The 18,445-nt window shown below is 43.5% G+C and overlaps 1 protein-coding gene across 2 annotated transcripts in view; it reads right to left on the bottom strand.

Annotated features, from left to right (window-relative positions):
- Positions 1-18,445, bottom strand: part of adcy1a (adenylate cyclase 1a) — a gene marked incomplete at both ends in the record, with an annotated part of 83,929 nt that overhangs the window by 26,047 nt on the left and 39,437 nt on the right. For both annotated transcript variants that reach the window (XM_080735248.1, XM_080735247.1), the window contains 8 exons: positions 810-1,096; positions 4,828-4,917; positions 6,574-6,658; positions 7,656-7,753; positions 10,117-10,311; positions 14,176-14,331; positions 15,956-16,093; positions 17,779-17,941. In XM_080735248.1, the coding sequence (XP_080591374.1) occupies positions 810-1,096; positions 4,828-4,917; positions 6,574-6,658; positions 7,656-7,753; positions 10,117-10,311; positions 14,176-14,331; positions 15,956-16,093; positions 17,779-17,941 (1,212 nt within the window). The remainder of the gene's footprint in view (positions 1-809; positions 1,097-4,827; positions 4,918-6,573; positions 6,659-7,655; positions 7,754-10,116; positions 10,312-14,175; positions 14,332-15,955; positions 16,094-17,778; positions 17,942-18,445) is intronic.

Raw genomic sequence — 18,445 nt, 5'->3', positions numbered from 1 at the left:
TTTCGTACACTGTTAAGGCCCATTCCCACTGGGCCAGATAACAGATAAAAGAAATCTCTTTCTCCAGATATTTTTCCATTCAAAGTGGATGGTAGATACAGATAAAACAAATATCTACCACAGATATTTGCCACAGATACTTTTATCTGTGGCAAATATTTTTTTTATCTGTAGCTACCATCCACTTTGAATGGAAAAATATCTGGAGAAAGAGTTTTTTTTATCTGTTATCTGGCCCAGTGGGAATGGGCTTTTAGAGTTACTAACGTGTATGGGTCAATTTAGACCCCCATAAAGGAACCTGCAGAGTCCCTGGAATCCACTTTGAGAACCACTGCTATAGGCTATATAAAAAACATCAGATTTACACGCTACTGATCTTGTAGATTTGTAATTAATATCTTGATCTCTTGATGTATTTAATTTAATTAAACTGGAAGAATTCGTACATTTCCCCAAAATAAGGATGCCAGGGTTAATGCGGTTAACATGATCAAATTGAAAAATATGAGATATTATGAAGCGTAAATATCAAACATAATCAGACAGTCCTCGTTTCCCAAAAGAGAATGCAGGCATTCAGTCTGACCAGAAGCAGAAGTAGGCATGCACGCACACACACACACACACACACACACGCACGCACGCACGCACGCACGCACGCACGCACGCACGCACGCACGCACGCACGCACGCACGCACGCACGCACGCACGCACGCACGCACGCACACACACACACACACACATGCACACACGTCAAATTCCTACACATTTAGCACGTGAAACAATTTATCCGGGGTCGCCTCACCCCACCGCTTGCCGATAGCCACTGGTCTCCATGACGACCGTGTAGCTGGCGGACAGCAGGAGGAGCAACAGGATCTTGGGGAGCGAGGAGACGTGGAGGTACGGTACGATGGTGAGGGTCCCGGCCACGCAGGACAGCAGGGCGTACGCCACGTTGGCACACGCCCTGCTCTCTGCCGCCGCCGCCGCCGTGCCGTTGGGCGGACCGCCTGCCGTCGCGTCCGCGCCGCCCGTCTCTGAGGAGCGGGCGAGGTTGGCAACCCATCTCGTCCACGGCACACAGCCCACCTGGTAGAAGGATGGCAGTGGGAGAAATATAGGGCATTCACCAAATATTAGAATATTCGAATATCAAAGTCACTATTCGACGTTGTTCACCGAAGTCGAATATTCCCTTATTTTTTGTTTTTGTTTATAAAAAAAAATATATTTCTTCATAGTTTATAAAGCTTGGCTAGATAGGAAGTCATTAGAACCCTGACAAGCACTTGGAATTATAGGTATCACATTTAATGTGACTCAGTTCCGTTGCGAGGCGTTGTGAGCATGTAGATCGGCTATTTTCACAATGTTCGCCTCTTGCTTACTTAATATTTGACAGTCTGGCCAGTCCTGTCGAATATTCGACTATTCGAATACTTCGAGGTCGAATAATTCGAATACTAAAAATCACTATTCGTGAATGCCCTAGTACACAGTGAGACCCTCCGTCAGTGGCGTCAGTTCAGCAAAAGCAAAGGTATGGCAACATGACTGGTGTTTTGCAAGCGCACAAAGGCACGCATGGAATACACCAGTCATGTTGCCATACCTTAGCAACAGGCACAATGAATTTTTTCTAAGAAGTACATTTATTTTTTTCCCTTGTCAAACCTTGCCATACCTAATTGATGCCTCTGCCCTCCAGTCAGTAATTCATCCATTTGTAACAACAAAGATGATTCTGATTCTGAACTCTTGAGTGTGCTCATTTACCCAAATGGACCCTAAAGCTGTGTTCACATTGGACGAGAAACTGTCTTTCAAGACACTTGAATCGCGCCATTTTGGTCCCTGGGTGTTGCGCTGGGGTTCATTTCTCGTGATCAACTAATCGCCTCATCATGCATGCTGTCAATCACTGTACACAATGTGAACAGTTCCGGATTCTAATATAACAACGTTTTAATGAAGCAGTGGTGTCTGGTGTGTGAAAACGAGAAAGATAGAGCAACTGCGCGTTGTATTTTCATGACTAAAATATATCAATCGCTAACAATGAAGCTGTCCAAAATCAAGCTGTGTTTTTCCTTCCCGGCCAGCATACGCTGTTCTACCCAGAACCACTGAACAAGAGCTACCGGCTCGGCAAGGTGTCACATCTGGACTAAATGCAATTTGCACACACATAAAACCAAATGATCAAAGGGACCTTCTCCAGCGTTAAATTACCAGTGTTCATTTACGCTCTCTGAGTTGCAAAAACAGCTCTTTTAAGAGCCACCCACTCATTACTAGTGCAATGGCCCATTCCCACTGGGCCAGATAAACAGATAAAAACATATCTTTCTCCATTCAAGTGGATGGTAAGATAGAGATAAAACAGATATTTTTTTTATCTGTATCTTACCATCCACTTGAATGGAGAAAGATATTTTTTTATCTGTTTATCTGGCCCAGTGGGAATGGGCCTTAAAGGACAACTCCGCCCTAAATCTAATTCTAGGCTCATTTTCCTACTTATATTGTTCCAAAATTACCGTCCATGGGGTCTATTAGGAAGAAATACCCCTGTTGTCCAGTTTCCCCAAAAGAATGCAGCAGCTGTCACAGCATAGAGTGGAGCCTATAAGCCTATCGCTTTTACACTATTTGTTGTGTTCAAAAGTGATTTTCTTTTTCATGAATGTGTTACTAGATGTCATTACAAACACATCCATGCCTTGGTTGTCTCACACAATCCACCACAATCTCATAAATAATGTTTTGGGATGAGCATTCGGCACAAGTGCCAATCAAAGTGACTGCACTAGCCAATCACAGGGCATCTTTTCCGGGACTTGGAAAAACACATAAAAGCCTAACATCTATTTAGTAGAGTGTGATGGCTTGTGTGGGACAGCGATGACATGGATGTGTTTGTAATGGCAACTAGTACCAGATTCATGAAAAATAAAAACACTTTTGACCACAACAAATAGTGTAAAAGCGATAGGCTTATAGGCTCCACTTTATGCTATGAGAGCTGCTGGGTTCTGCTGGGGAAACTGGACAACAGGGGCATTTCTGCCTAATAGACCCCATGGACAGTCTTTTTGGATCAATATTAATATTAATCAATAAGTAGGAAAATGAGCCTAGAAGTGATTTAGGGCGGAGTTGTCCTTTAAGAAAGGCCATGTCAATGACGATTCGCCAAATAGGTAGTAGCACATTCACAACTGGTCCCTAAACAGGCTGCAGGGCCTTCTTGGACATATTCATCTTGAAGCCCACCCACAGCAATCATAATTTATTGTTTTCAGGTTGATGTCCCCCAGTTGTGCCATTTTTTGTTTAGTTTGCCTCCAGTAAAGAACCTCGGTGCAGTGCGTCATTCCTGATACTTGCTGATAAGGACAGTAAGTGCTTTATGTTGTGGGTTAATACTTCTGATGTTGAGTTTATTCAGTTTTGTGTCATTATTTCGTAGTCATACTATGTGTTCACATTTGTTATAATTTTGCACAGTGTGTGTTTTGGTTGGTTTCTATTTCAGACCAGACTGTCTCTAAAAGGTCAGTCAACACCAAGGTGGTCTGACCGACAATCAGGGGCGAGTGCTCAGAGCCGTAAGTATGTGTCTATGGATTTAACATTACTCTGGTAGACCAGTGGTTCTCAACCTTTTCAGGCCGTGACCCCCAACATAATCATATTTTAACTGGGGACCCCTCCACCCTGATGAGCACTAAGAGTTGAGGCATTACACATTTTATAACACGGTTCTATTGTGAAAATAGCAGATCTACAGTACATGCTCACAACGCCATTTTCACAATTTCTGCCTCTAATATTTGACATTTTGGCCAATGCCAATCATGTCATATTAGAGGTATTAAAAAGTCCTTAAATTGTCAAAAGAAATTCACAAAAATGTGCAAATACCCTCTATACACTTAAACGGCTGCTGGCATTTAAAAAAGGGGAAAAAAAACTGCTCTTTTATTTGCTAATATTGTTATGATGTCAATGTAGGTAGGCAATAAGCCAATCAAATTAATTTACTGTACTTACTGTACTAATGGTCATCTGTTGTTGGGGGCGAGGGGAAGATGAATAAGCCTGGCTATGCGAGAGGGCGGAGTTTAGTGTGCATTTCATTATGTATCTGACACAGACAGCTGGCCGGAGTGGAAATGCGATTTTGTTTTGTTTTGTTTTGTATAGGCCTAGTCATGTTTTGATGTCGTTTTGATGTTGTTTGTCATGTGATGTGTTTTTTCATATGGAAATAAGCCGTCAGCCCTTCTTGTGTTTTCATCCTTGGTGATGCATTGATTATATGTCAGAAAGAGCTCTGTGCTCTTTTTTTATGTCACCAAGTAAAATCAATCAATCAATCAATCAATCAATCAATCAATCAATCAACCAATCAGTCTTCAGGGTAGCATAACATCATATCCTAAAGCAGTGGTTCGCAACCTTTTCAGGCCGCGACCCCCCAAATAAATCATATTTCAACTGGGGAGCCCCAACCCTGACAAGCACTTGGAATTGTAGGAGTTGAGGCATTACGTTTAGTTTGACTCGGTTCCACAGATAAATATTGTGAAAATAGCCTAACTACAAGCTCACAATGCCTCGCAATTATCGGTTACATTATATTCGCCTATTTCTTACATAATTTTACAATTTCGCCAAAAAATTGAGTACATTTCTGACCAGTTTTCATAGTATGGTTTGTTGTGTCATATTATGCACTTTGGATTGCCTTGTTGTTGATCCCTTGTGCTATTCAAGCTAAATTGGCCTGCCTTGCCTACTGTGTACACACTTACCACACAGGCCTGGGCAACAGAGTAGGTAAGCAGGACTAGGATGGCGCAGAGTACGGTGCGGATCTGAATGTTGAGACAGCCAGGATCACACTGAAAGACACAAACAACAGTGTTGGAGGCAGGTGTGTGCACGCACGTGTGTATGTGTGTGCGCGCTGGGGGGGAGTGTGATCCAAGGAAGGCCTCTGTAATCAAAGCACCTGTTTATCTACCTCAAAGCCATTCTGAAAGCTTCATTAGCTCAGGAGAGAGAAGCAGAGAGCCGGGTGTAGCAGAAGGTCACCGGTTGGCCTCCCTGCCCGTCAGTGTCTACGTGTTCAAGTGTCCCTGAGCAAGACACTTAACCACTAACAGCCCCCCCGAGCCCCCCGAGCCCTCATTGTTACCATCAGAGCAGCCATCAGCTGGGTGAAGCTGAAACTGGATTTCACCCGCGGGACAAACAAAGGTCTCCTCTTCACCACGGAAAACAAATCGCACCGAAGTGAGCGCTGAGCGGTGCCCCATCGACTTCCATAAAAGTTATATCTTTCAAAATAAATGAGTGTAGGTGCAGTGTGCATAAGAAACATGGGAATGTTTTTTTGAAAAAGTTTTAAAATAATAATAATTAAAAACAAAATGTAGGAAAACTAAAAATTAAGGGACCCATAGAAATGTGTCCGCGACCCACACATGTTTGGGAACCAATAGGACAGGGGTTCCCAAACATTATAGCCCGTAACCCAAAAGAGAAATGATATGTTTGCCCGGGATCCATACTAGTGAAAACAGCAGATCTACAAGCTCACAACGCGTTGCTTCGTGCCACGTTGTGAGCTTGTAGATCTGCTATTTTCACTACTTCTTAAACATTTGTTTTCTAATTTATGTGATTTCGCCTTTATTTATTAATGAAATTACTTAGAATATTTTTTATATATTATTCATGAAAATCTTGTTTTGAAACAATAATAATTTAAAACAAAAAATTAAGGGACCCACAAAAATGTGTCGGCGATTCACAACTGGCTCCCAGTGACCCAGTGCTTGGGAACCAGCTCTATCCACAACTTTCCAACGTCCCATCGTGCATTGCGCAAAAGGAGTGCGGCAGTTCCGGCGCCGCAGCCGAAAGTGATCTACAAGCTCACAGCGGTAGCATCTGCGACGCGACGTGAGCTTGTATGTCTGCTGTTCTCCGGAAGTGTCCCACAAATAATTCTACACCAGAGGCAGCGCCACAGATCACGTTCAACCCAAAGTCAACTCAAACAAATGGTCAAACTCGTTCTTCTGCTATACAACCAAAATGTGGAACGCCCTACCGAAGGCCTTAAAGGAGTGTGGTTCCCTAGCATCCTTTAAAATCGCCCTGAAAAACCACTTACAGGCGGCAGCCATTCGCAACTGGCAATAACAAACCTAGCCCAGCCTCCCCTGACCCTCCTTTGTATTTACCTACTGTATATATTATTTGCACTGTTTATTTCATTTTTATTTACTTTTTTTTACTATATCTACTGCATAGTACTGTGTTCTATCCGTCTGTCTTTCAATGTTATATGAGATACTTCAATGGTTTCCTATGGAAATAAGCTTAGTCTTTTCTAGGATCTCCTTTTAGTTGACCTTGTACCAGTGAACTGTACCGTCATGAAACTGTTCCTTTTTCTATGCAAAACTTCTAATAAAGTCTTCAATCAATCAATCAATACAGTAAATTCTCACAGAAACAGGTGGATAGGAACAGAGAGTGTGTCCTACCTGGACCCTGGTGAGGTGCAGGTACATGATGCAGGCCACGTGGAAGCACACACACAGCACCAGCAGCAGCAGCACAAACATTCCCCTGGGGAAGGAAGGAGGGCACAGGAGAGACAGAGAGACAGAGGGATAGTAGACTTTCCATCAGTGGTGGAAAAAGTACTCACATTCTTTACTCAAGTAAAAGTATACTGCAATGTAGAAATACTCTGTTGCAAGTAAAAGTCTGGAATTCAAAGAGTAAAAGTACAAAAGCATTGGTATCAAAATGTACCTAAAGTACCAAAAGTAAAAAGTACTCATTGTGCAGAATATCCCATTTCAAGTTTTCAAATGTATAAAAATATTCTGAAAATAGCAGATCTACAAGCTCACAATGCACATAGTGAACTTGTAGATCGGCTATTTTCAGATGGATGAAATGTATATAGGGCTGAAGTGGTTAATGTATGTTTTAATCAATCTACAAAGTAACTAGTAACTAAAGTTTTCAAATAAATGTAGTGTTGTAAAAGTACAATATTTAAACCAGAGATGTGGTGGAGTAAATGTGAAAGTATTGGAAATTGGAAATACTCAAGTAAAGTACAAATACCTCAAAATGTTACTTAAGTACAGTACTTAAGTAAATGTACTTAGTTCACACCACTGCTTTCCATTACAGTAACTAAGATGCAACAACCTCTGTTCTAACTGCAGTGGCGTCAGTTCGGCAAAAGCTAAGGTATGGCAACATGACTGGTGTTTTGCAAGACACCCTTAGCAACAGGCATGATGAATGTATTTTAAGAAGTACATTTTATTATTTCCCCCCTGTAGCCAAGGTATGGCAGCTGCCATAACTTTCCATACCCAATTGACGCCTCTGTTCTAACCGTCTCACTACATTTAATAGCTTACCAATTCTGTTCCATTACACGAATGGACAAACCCTGAGTCTGTGTCTGTGCGAGCATGTGTGTGTGTGTGTGTGTGTGTGTGCGCGTGTGTGTGTGTGTGTGTGTGTGTGTGTGTGTGTGTGTGTGTGTGTGTGTGTGTGTGTGTGTGTGTGTGTGTGTGTGTGTGTGTGTCTTTGCACTTACTGTGGGATCATTAGCAGATAGATAAGGCCAAAAAGTGTAGCAAGGATCAGAGACAGAACCACTGCACTGATGAAATGATCATCGTCCGCCCGGTGATACTAGGAGAGAGAGAAACACAGAGACAGACAGATGTAAGAGAATGGAGGAGGCAGAGAGAGAGAGAGAGAGAGAGAGAGAGAGAGAGTTGAAAAGAGAGAGGCGTCAGGGTGAGAAAGAGAGAGAGATGAAAAGAGAGCGAGAACGGAGGAGGCAGAGAGAGAGAGTGTGAGAGAGTGAAAGAGAGAGAGAGAGAGAGAGAGAGAGAGAGAGAGAGAGAGAGCGAGAGAGCGAGAGAGCGAGAGAGAGACAATGAGCTATGATGAAGGCCGTTTCCATTACGCCTGATTGTGACCGTCAGGTGTCAGGTCGCAGTTACTATCAAAACCAGACAGCCGGTGCTGTCAGTCTGTCTGTCACACGTCATGTCACGTCACGTCACGTCACGTCACGTCACGTCACGTCACGTCAAACTTTTGCCCTATTCATATCTCCGCCACCGTTGCCCCGCTCAATGCCAAACTTTGCACACAAATACCTTGGCTGCCAAACCACAACTCCCACCCCTCATTTATCACATAGCCCTCTTCTAGCGCCACCATGAGGCCGATTCTTGCAAAACACATTTTTGGACACTGCTCCTACAGATTTTGCCCTAAAATTACGCAAAGCGGTACACAGTATCTCTAAAGTCGTGTCATCAACATGGATCTGTCCCATTTGCCAGATTCCCTCCTGATTGGCTACCATTGCCTTTTAAAGTTTGTGTATGCGACCTGACAGTCGCTTATCTCCCAATTGGGGAGTCTTACTGGTTTATATTTGTTCGCTCGCTCGCAAGTAGAATATGTGAGATATAGAAGTAGAAATGTGCCAGAAAACTGCCCAGTGAAATCCTCAGCTTGAATTATGAGTGGTTACAACATACATTTACTACTATCTTCAGTGTGAATTGAACTATGAGAGGGTACAATATACACCTACTAGGACCTTTTTACTGTGTGTGCTCTTCAAACCTGTTTTGCCCTGGAACCTGAATGTTAAAGAGTGCCTATACTGGGTATGTCATAATAGGTCGTAATAGGTGATCACTCATCAAAAATAGAAGATCTACAAGCGTGTAGATACGGGTACAGTACGTTGGGCTTAGAGATTTGGTTGAGGGGGAAAACAGGACAGGGACAAGTGCAGACCCCTGGGGGACCCCGGTCAAATGACTATATACTGTACAGTAGGGTGGTCTTGAGCTGAGATAGGTTAACGTTGCATCTGAATGAATGCCTACGTTTTTATCTGCTATCTTGTCAGATCAGCTCAGAACCCACTGAATGGAGATGCACTCATGTAGAAGCATGGTGGGCCCCAGACCAGATGTTGTGCACCGAGCCACTAGGCCAGACAAAAGGATGGAACAGATCATTCTGTGCCCGCCGCCACCGCCGCTGCAGCAGTCAGTGGGATGAGACCAATCTGAACGTCTGGTCTGACTTCTAATGCCTACCTCATTCTCTCCACGGTGCCAGGCTAATCGCTTCATCATCACACTCCCCCGAGTATCAATCGGCTGCGAGAAGTTAAATACGTGACAATTAACTCGGTTTGTACTGAGCTGTTTGGTTTGTCGTGTTCAGCCAGGCCCATTTGTATGTGTGGGGCATGCACTCACACACAAATTGCACTTGCACTCACGCAACACCCACGCACATACACGGACACACACGCACACGCACGCACGCACGCACGCACACACACACACACACACACACACTCACTCACTCACTCACTCACACACAAATCCATCCCCAGTTGTGTGTCTTCTTTATATCTCAACCCACGCTCACACGCCTCACACAGGAGCAAGATATCACGTGTGCAAGCTCAAACGCTCCCAAATCATTAGCTGTACCCCCTCCTGAGAGGGTGGGTGGATTCCTCACGCGCACGCACACGCGCACACACACGCACAGACAGGCAGGCGTGGGAGAGAGGAAAAGGGGAGAGAAAGAGAATTAGAGGCTCTGTAGGCTTTGAATTAGAGGTATTGTACGTGCATGTAAGGGTAATGTGTGTGAGAGAGAGAGAGAGAGAGAGTGTGAGAGAGAGAGAGAGAGAGAGAGAGAGAGAGAGAGAGAGAGAGAGAGAGAGAGAGATGAAGAAAAAACAGAGGATAGAGTCACGAAGCATTCGATCACTTAAACCCTAGCTAGATATACTTCACTGACTGAGGTATACCCCATGGAGTCCGTATTTCGGTCTGTGATTGCATGCATGCTTGTGTGTATGTGTGTGTATGTGTGTGTGTGTGTGTGTGTGTGTGTGTGTGTGTGTGTGCGTGCGTGCGTGCGTGCGTGCGTGCGTGCGTGCGTGCGTGCGTGTGTGTGTGCGTATTAGTGGAGGAGGCGTGTCCTCCTCACTCGGTGCTCACCGTGCGCTCCCTGTCTGCGTTCCTGTAGGCCAGGCTGAGCAGGTTGAACTCCGACGCCCCGGACTCCGTCTGCCGGGCCTCGATGAGCCGGCCGATGTATCGGTTGACCCGCGTGCCGGGCGGGAGCTGCACCGTGCCGGCCGAGAACGACGTGCGGCTCCTCGTCTTCTCCGACGCCGTCCGCAGGGCTCTCCTCTGTGGGCCGCCGAAAAAACACCACACAACATGAACCCGTTAGGACCCGAGGCCCACATTCCACCAAATGTCAGAAACGATGGAAAAATGCTCAAAACAGAATGATGTCGTTGTTGTTGAGTGGAAACCTTGTATGTCCAAAACCGTTTGTTTTCTATTTATTGTTTTAAAAATGTTTTAAAATAGTGAAAATAGCTGATCTACGAGCACACAACGCCTCGCGCTGTGAGGCATTGTGTGCTTGTAGATCTGCTATTCACTGGTTTTGTGTGACAGTCTTGTATGATGAAGCAGGGCTTTACTTGAAAAAAACATACAAATTAGAATCTTGGAGATACAAGTCCCGACAGCGACGATATGTATTTTTCCGCCAACCCTCCTTCCCCCCCCCACCCCCCACCCCCCCCCACCCCATCTAAAAATATGTTGTGCCAGTGACCCTGTGAAGCAAATATTTGAGTTAACAATGTTTGCTTTAAAAAAACATATATATATATAAAGATTAGCACAAATTTTCAATATTTTTCTACAAAATATCGAATCTACAATCTGTGCTGAGACTGAGAGCTTGTATATCTGTTATTTTTTGAATAGCCAGTAAGTATAAAATAATTGTTAAAGTGGTTATATTCTTTCCCATTTTTAATGGGTTAAACAGGTTTCCACGGGCACTGGGCTACTTTCCACCTTGAACCATGTGGTTCACAAGGAACTCTAGGACCCCAGAACAACACATCATGCCATTCCTCTCTGATATTTGAAAAAGCTTTGATTAGGACATTATTAGGACATTTTTAGGACATTTCTTAATTGAAATTCTGTTCTTTTTTCCCGCCTAATGTTGAACCAGTTCAGAGTGTTTCCACTGAAAATGAATTGTTTCAGAACCCTAAAAGTTGGTTCGGAACTGGAACCACAAACATACTTGTATTTTTCTTGCCCTGAACTGGGAACCAAAGTGGGCGTGACTATCCTACAGGTTGGAAGATACAGATGCGATATAAACAATGGAAAAAGAAAGTGAAAAACCATCATTTAAAAACAAGAAAAGAAAAGGGAAACTGTAACTGCCATTGACGATTGCATTTCCCCCGTGGAATGGACAACTCGACCGGTCTTAAGTACCATGCATAGTAGTACATAAGAACCGCAGGAATACCGTACATAAGCAACGGAGGGTGAGACAAATTCCGTCCGGTTGATCCGGTCTGTCTCCCAAGCCTCCGTATTCCGGATGATTTAGATCCGTATACAGACGCTTATGGACAGCACCCAACTGGACGGACTGAACGTACAAGATGTATATCCGTAGCAAGAAGTAGGCTACCCACGACCACCGTTATAAAACATACAGTAGGCGCAGTAGTGATGGAAATTACTTTAACTCTGCTCTAACAGCGGTTCTCAAACTGTGTGTCCCAATAATAAATATATTTTATCAAGAAACGGAAAAAAGGTCGTTACACAACCACTTGAAGAGGACGCCTCGACTCCTCACTCATCACGCATCAACAGTCATCAGCTGAGCACAGACAGCGAGGCACACAAGTCACAAGAAGAGATGATGATGCGGCTCATTTATTACTTGGGAATTATGTTCAATATATGAGCGGGTGTGTACGTGTGTTTTGTTATAATTAGCCTACCCTCGCGGAGTTGCATTTACCGCGATAATGTTGCCGACAGACAGCAGATCCAGTCCAGACTGTTACCACGTATTTATACTGTACCAAACATCACGGCGGGTCAAAAATCTGTGGTTCTACATATTTTGGCTAAATGCGGTTTTTACACGTGTGAGAAGAGAACCACCTTCATGTGGCGCGCGGACGCAAACGGGAGCAGAATTGGAGCGGAGAGCAGGTCGGCACATAAATAACGTGCATGTCTACTATGCATGGCGACGGAGTTACCGTACGTAGTTCCTCACCCAAAACGTACACAAAATCAACCATACGTAACTATAAATGGCCCTTTAATGGACACCTTGCTTGCGAGGCAATGTGTCTCTAACTCTAACAATGGTTCAGCTTAAAACTGACGGAAATGCAAGCCTTGAAAGCAGCAAGGTTCCAAGAATCTAGAACGGAACCAGTCCTAGAACCAACGTTCCTTTGGTTGGAAAAGGGGCCTCAGTCAATCAACTGTCAAGCTTATTGGAGTTGATGAACATGCCGTAACACACATTTCAAAGGTTTCCTATTCCAGGGGTTCTCAACCTGCGGGTCGGGACCCCCAGAGGGGTCCCCAAATTATTTTGGGGGGTCCCCAGATGATTAACTTAATGTGCAACATTGTTTTCTCACTCAACAGTAAACAAACAGACATAAAGTGTAAGTGTATAGAGGGTATCTGAACATTTCCATGGTGACAATTTAAGGACTTTTAAGACCCTTTTAATACCTCTAAAATAAAGAATGTAACATTGGCCAAATGTTAAAGGCAGAAATTGTGAAAATAGACGATTTACATGCTCACAACGTCTATTCGCGGGCTGAAAAGGTTGAGAACCACTGTCCTATTCGATGGCGTTGGGAAAGTTCATATATCGTTAATGTCATCTCATGTTGTATGATATCAGCTTGCGCTGCATTTCTAGGGTTATATGCACTGACATGGCATTGACCAGCGTGTTCGGGTTTCGGTACATTGGGCTGGTTATTGTGGGCGCTGGCCCACGTGTTGGGCCAGAAGTATTTGCAAACTTTTTAAAGTTTACGAAACATCAATACAGCAGGCAACACTGTGTATCTAATAGCATTAAAATTGATGACAAAAGAAAAGACGGTGTGAGGCTACTAGTAGTAGCGGCAGTGCAACATCATCACAATGGCCTTGCGGTAATGACTGGCCCCACTCCAACAGTCAGGGGATTACGACTAGCGGGCTATTTCTGAAGCTCTCAGCCAGCGACACCAGCACCAATCACAACTCTGTGACTCATCACTGACTCACCACTGGAGTCAGTGACACGCACACGCACACGCACACGCACACGCACACGCACACACACACACACACACACACACACACACACACACACACATAGTTAAAGATCACAATATAGTATATAATATCTGTGGCACAAGCTTCCTTTTATACTAGTGTCCATAACAGAGGCATAATGTATGGAATTAATCAGTACGCTGCTTACACAAGAAATCCAGAAATCCAGATTAGTGTAGTGTGTGTGTGTGTGTGTGTGTGTGTGTGTGTGTGTGTGTGTGTGTGTGTGTGTGTGTGTGTGTGTGTGTGTGTGGGTGTGGGTGTGTTTGTGTGAGTGTGTGTGTGTGTGTGTGTGTGTGTGTGAGAGAGAGAGAGAGAGAGAGAGAGAGAGAGAGATTAGGAGATCAAACGGGATTTCACTACATCAGCATTGGACATACAATGCACTAACCCATTAAAGGGACTAGAAGTTCCAGCCCTCACAGTTAGGTTGTGCTGCGTAGTTGTGTACATGTAGGAAGTAAGGAATGTGTTGGTTTGAGCAATGAGTATGAATGATGCATGTACATGTTACTTTCATGATCAATCAATTGATTGTGTTCCAGCTCGGATCAATATACACACGTTTGTATTACTTTGAGGACATCACAACTTTATAAATGCTATTTTCACCATTTCTTTTGCCATTTTAACTCTAACACTAAAGCCCCTTTTAGCAATAAAACAACCATTTATCTTGTGATTACCAGGAAAATTGTCCTCACAATTCCTTTTCCTATAATTCTACCTATTTGAGGGCCGAGGGACATTTGGACCTGACAAGTATAGTAATTGCATTACCCGCACGCACGCACGCACGCACACAAGCACGCACACACGCACATACGTACGCACACACGCACGCACGCACACACACACCTTGTCGTCGTCCTCGCAGGTCAGGACGTTAGAGAAGGGGATCTCGGCCTTGAACATCTTGCGACAGTGCATGAGCTGCACCAGCAAGTAGCACACCGTCTTGAACTTCATCCTTTTGGCCGGCTTGATGTCTGACAGTATCAGCCCTGGGAAGATCTGGAGAAATGAACACAGAGACGAGGGAGAGAGGACACATTTACAGGAGACTGAATTCAGCTTCTTCAACACAAACTGAGAAAGAATATGGATTGGTGGATATGATGGACTGATGTACTGTATTGGTACGTACAGTACTGTACTGTAAGTAGTTGGAGAGAACATTTGCAGGTGAAAATGACAGAAACAGTCCCACAAAGATGGGTCTAAAGCAGGGGTTTTCAAAGTGGGTGACAGGGCACCAAGGGGTGCCGTGACAGCAGTCCAGGCGTGCCGCGAGATAATTTGATAATATTTGAAATTTATTTGGACATTTAAAAATACATTTAGTATCATTTTCAGTCAGTTCTAACTAAAATGGCTATTATCTCGCTTTCCTCGCAACATAATCGCTAAAATATACTATAAATATAAGGTGCTGGGAGTGAAAATTAGGAATATAATAATGCCTCGGATGATTTTTTTTATAGGGGTGCCCGGAGGCAAAAAAGTTTTGGAAACCCTGGTCTAAAGGGTGAGATATACTTATTTGGTCGCCGGTGTCATCCACTGCAGCTGCACTACCATCTACTTCAAATGAGAACCACATTTCTTTATCTTTATCTTTATCTTGCCCGGTGGGAATGACCCTTAACTCAGACATGATGACGAAATGCTTTGCTTACATTGTAACGTTCATTTTCATTCGTTCCATTTTAAAATGCACATTCATTTAATATTCCAACTGCGGGCGTATTGTACATAATTAAGAGACTTCTATTTAATTATTGATCCGTCGCTAGCAGTGGGTTGTGAATGAATGATTGTTGTGAAAGGTGAATGAATAGTAATAACACTAATTGTACTGTACTAACGGTGCCAATGGTACAGCGGTGCCACAGTGCAAGGTGGCTTCTGTGTGAAATCCAGAACATCATTACCTTGTGTCTAACCTCAGGTACATACAGTACCTGCCACTTTGTTATGCCATTATGTATGAATGGATACATCTCAGATTTTTCTTTTGACCTGTTATTTTCCTTTCTGTTTTTCACCCATTTCTTTACACCTGTAAACCTGTGATGTGACCAGGCAGTGTTGTTTTTGACAGCAAATTTTGATTTAGTTTTAGTCATAGTCTTTTGAATAAAATGTCATTTAGTTTTAGTCATAATTTTGTCACCTGAAAAGTATTAGTTTTAGTCAAATTTTAGGCGACTAAATCTATACGTTGATTTAGTCGACTAAAATGTATTTCGGTAGGCCTTGATGGCATCGTAATGACTGATTTTACACTTGGTTGTGTGCTGAAAATAGCAGATCTACAAGCTCACTGCGACGCGTTGTGAGCTTGTAGATCGGCTATTTTCAGCACGCAACACCTGAGAGCAACCAAACATAAAATTACTCTATTCTCCACTAGTCCCTCCCTAACGTTTTAGTCTAGTTTTTATTTTGTTGACGAAATTGTCAATATATTTAGTCTTAGTTTTAGTCATCACAGCTTAGTTTTTATTTCGTTTTTATTTCGTTTTCGTCAGTGAAAAAAACGCAGTCGACAAACATTTTTCGTCATAGTTTTAGTCGGCGAAATCAACACTGGATATGACAATAACAGTGATTGTGGTTCTCATCTTGTGGTCACCTTGCGTCTGTGAGACGGAACAATAAAGAAGGTCTCTATTTGATGCTTCTGCAGGAAGGAGTGTCTGTCGTGGCCGAAGCCTGGCTCCACCTCGTAGTCTCCATTTAGACACTCCAGAGTGGTCCTGGTGATGTGCACCTTACTGCACGCGCACGCACGCACACACACACACACACACACACACACACACACACACACACACACACACACACACACACACACACACACACACACACACACACACACAAGCATACACACACACACACACACACACACACACAAGCACACACGCACACACACAGAGAACAGTGGGCATGAGGGGGGAAGAAAAGACAGATTGGTGTAGTTTTGTCGTTGCCAGTGTGAATGGAGTGTTAATAGAGAGGTGAGGCTCCAGAAAATATATATATTTATGTGAATGTGGACATTTCCCTAGAGTTGTTTTAGGTAACATAATAAATCATTATGACTTGTGTGCCTCAAAACTCATAAATCATTATGACCTGCGTGCCTCAAAACTATTCATTTCATAATGTCGATGTCGGGCACCGACATCGTGAATGTACAGAGTTGTTACTTTTCAGGAAATGGAAAAAATAATGTGTTGCAATGGGTGGAATGTGATTATTATTTGTCACAAGCTCTCATTTCATTGGTTAAATATTTATGAAACCCACAGACAGACTTGATGGTGTCCCTATATTTTGGGCATGTGAACAATCAGGTGAAGATTTTCTAAATACTGAAAATAGCAATGATGTACAAGCTCATGCGATCTACAAAAATTGTGAGCTTGTAGATCTGCAGTTTTTTCTACTTTTGTACGACACAATCATGCGATGAAGGATAAAATAGGGCATTCATTTATGTAAAAAACATGACCCATGTTGATACAAGCTTTCTGCCCAACAGCAACAATGTGCTTTGATTATGCATAATTGTTGCCTTGCTAAAAATTAAATCCATATATTTTTTCATCAAAGAAATAAAAGTGCCTTTTTTCTTTGTAAGTCTGCACCCCGCACCTTTAGGGAGTTCATATAGTAGACCTACAGTCTGGTGCAAACTGCATATACTGTAGGCTGTATCAGCCTAGCCAGTGTGGCCAGGGTTATTTGGCTGACAAGTGATCAGCGTTGTTGTGTGGTGACATAGGCTCTTTTGCCGATCTACAAGCCTATCTAAAATTGCTGATTCACAATCACACAAATCTGCAAATTTCACTAGTTTTGTGCGACATTCTTGTATGATCAAGCAGGGCTTTACTTTATGAAAAAAACTCTTGCGATACAAGGTTTCGCCCGACAACGGCGATATCAAACTGGGAGGTCTTTGAAATGAAAAAAAATCACACCCGTGTGAACTGAGCGGTGGTCGTGGAGGCTGCACAACAGCACTACTGGGTGGGTGCAGCGGGGGTTGCAGTATATATATGGGTAATAATAAGGGTAATAATAATAATAATAAAAAAAAAGATTAAAACAATATTAAAAAAATATTAAAAAAAATATTAATAATAAAAATAATAATAATATCCCTGTGTGTGTGTGTGTGTGTGGTGTGTGTGTGTGTGTGTGTGTGTGTGTGTGTGTGTGTGTGTGTGTGTGTGTGTGTGTGTGTGTGTGTCTGGCCTAGCCTGAACAACAGCGCCCCTCCCTTAACATGTGTGGTCAGAAAAGGTACTTCAGGCTACATACAGACACGCGCGCACACACACACACACACACGCATACACACACGGCCACGTATAGGAGACGGTGTAACCACCGCTCAAAAAGGTTGAGAAACATTGCTCTAAGGGTGTGAGGAGGCAGGTGAGGTACTGACCCAGGCAGGCCGCCGGCCTCCATCACGTTGGCCAGCGTGACGTCGTTGGACCACACGTCGTACTGCCACTTCCTCAGGCCCAGCACGCCACACAGCACCCGGCCCGTGTGCAGCCCCACGCGCATGTTCAGGTCCACCTCCGTCGCCTCCACCACCGACCTGCGGGGAACAGGAGCACTCTCAGAAAAAACTTGCAGCATTTTAACCACTTAAACCCTATCCACTTCCCCATCAGGGCTCCATACTAATCCCCCTACTATTTCTGCTCGACTGTCTTACTGTCTTTATCGTCGGTTTACGAAAAAAACAAAAAAACAAAGACATACATTCATTCATTCATAAACCACAGACAATATATCATATTATATATATATATAGCGCACTTTTTCTATTGACCATGACGGAGGCGCGCCGTCTCAAGCGACCATGAGCCACGTGAGACACAGCCGAGTGAGAGAGTACGTACGTACGTACGTACATACGTACATACGTACATACGTACATACGTACATATATTTGCGACCATAGGTCACAGTTTAGTATGTGAACCATCACAACTTGACCGTATCTCTGTCTGTCTGTAACGCCTGACACTGTGGTTCCCCTGACCCATCACTGTGACATCACAGTGATGTCATCACAGTGATGTCAGATACTCAGAGC

Source organism: Nannobrachium achirus, assembly GCF_963921795.1.
Source record: "Nannobrachium achirus genome assembly, chromosome: 1".
Classification (NCBI taxonomy): Eukaryota; Metazoa; Chordata; class Actinopteri; order Myctophiformes; family Myctophidae; genus Nannobrachium; species Nannobrachium achirus.
This window is presented reverse-complemented; position numbering and strand designations above follow the sequence as displayed.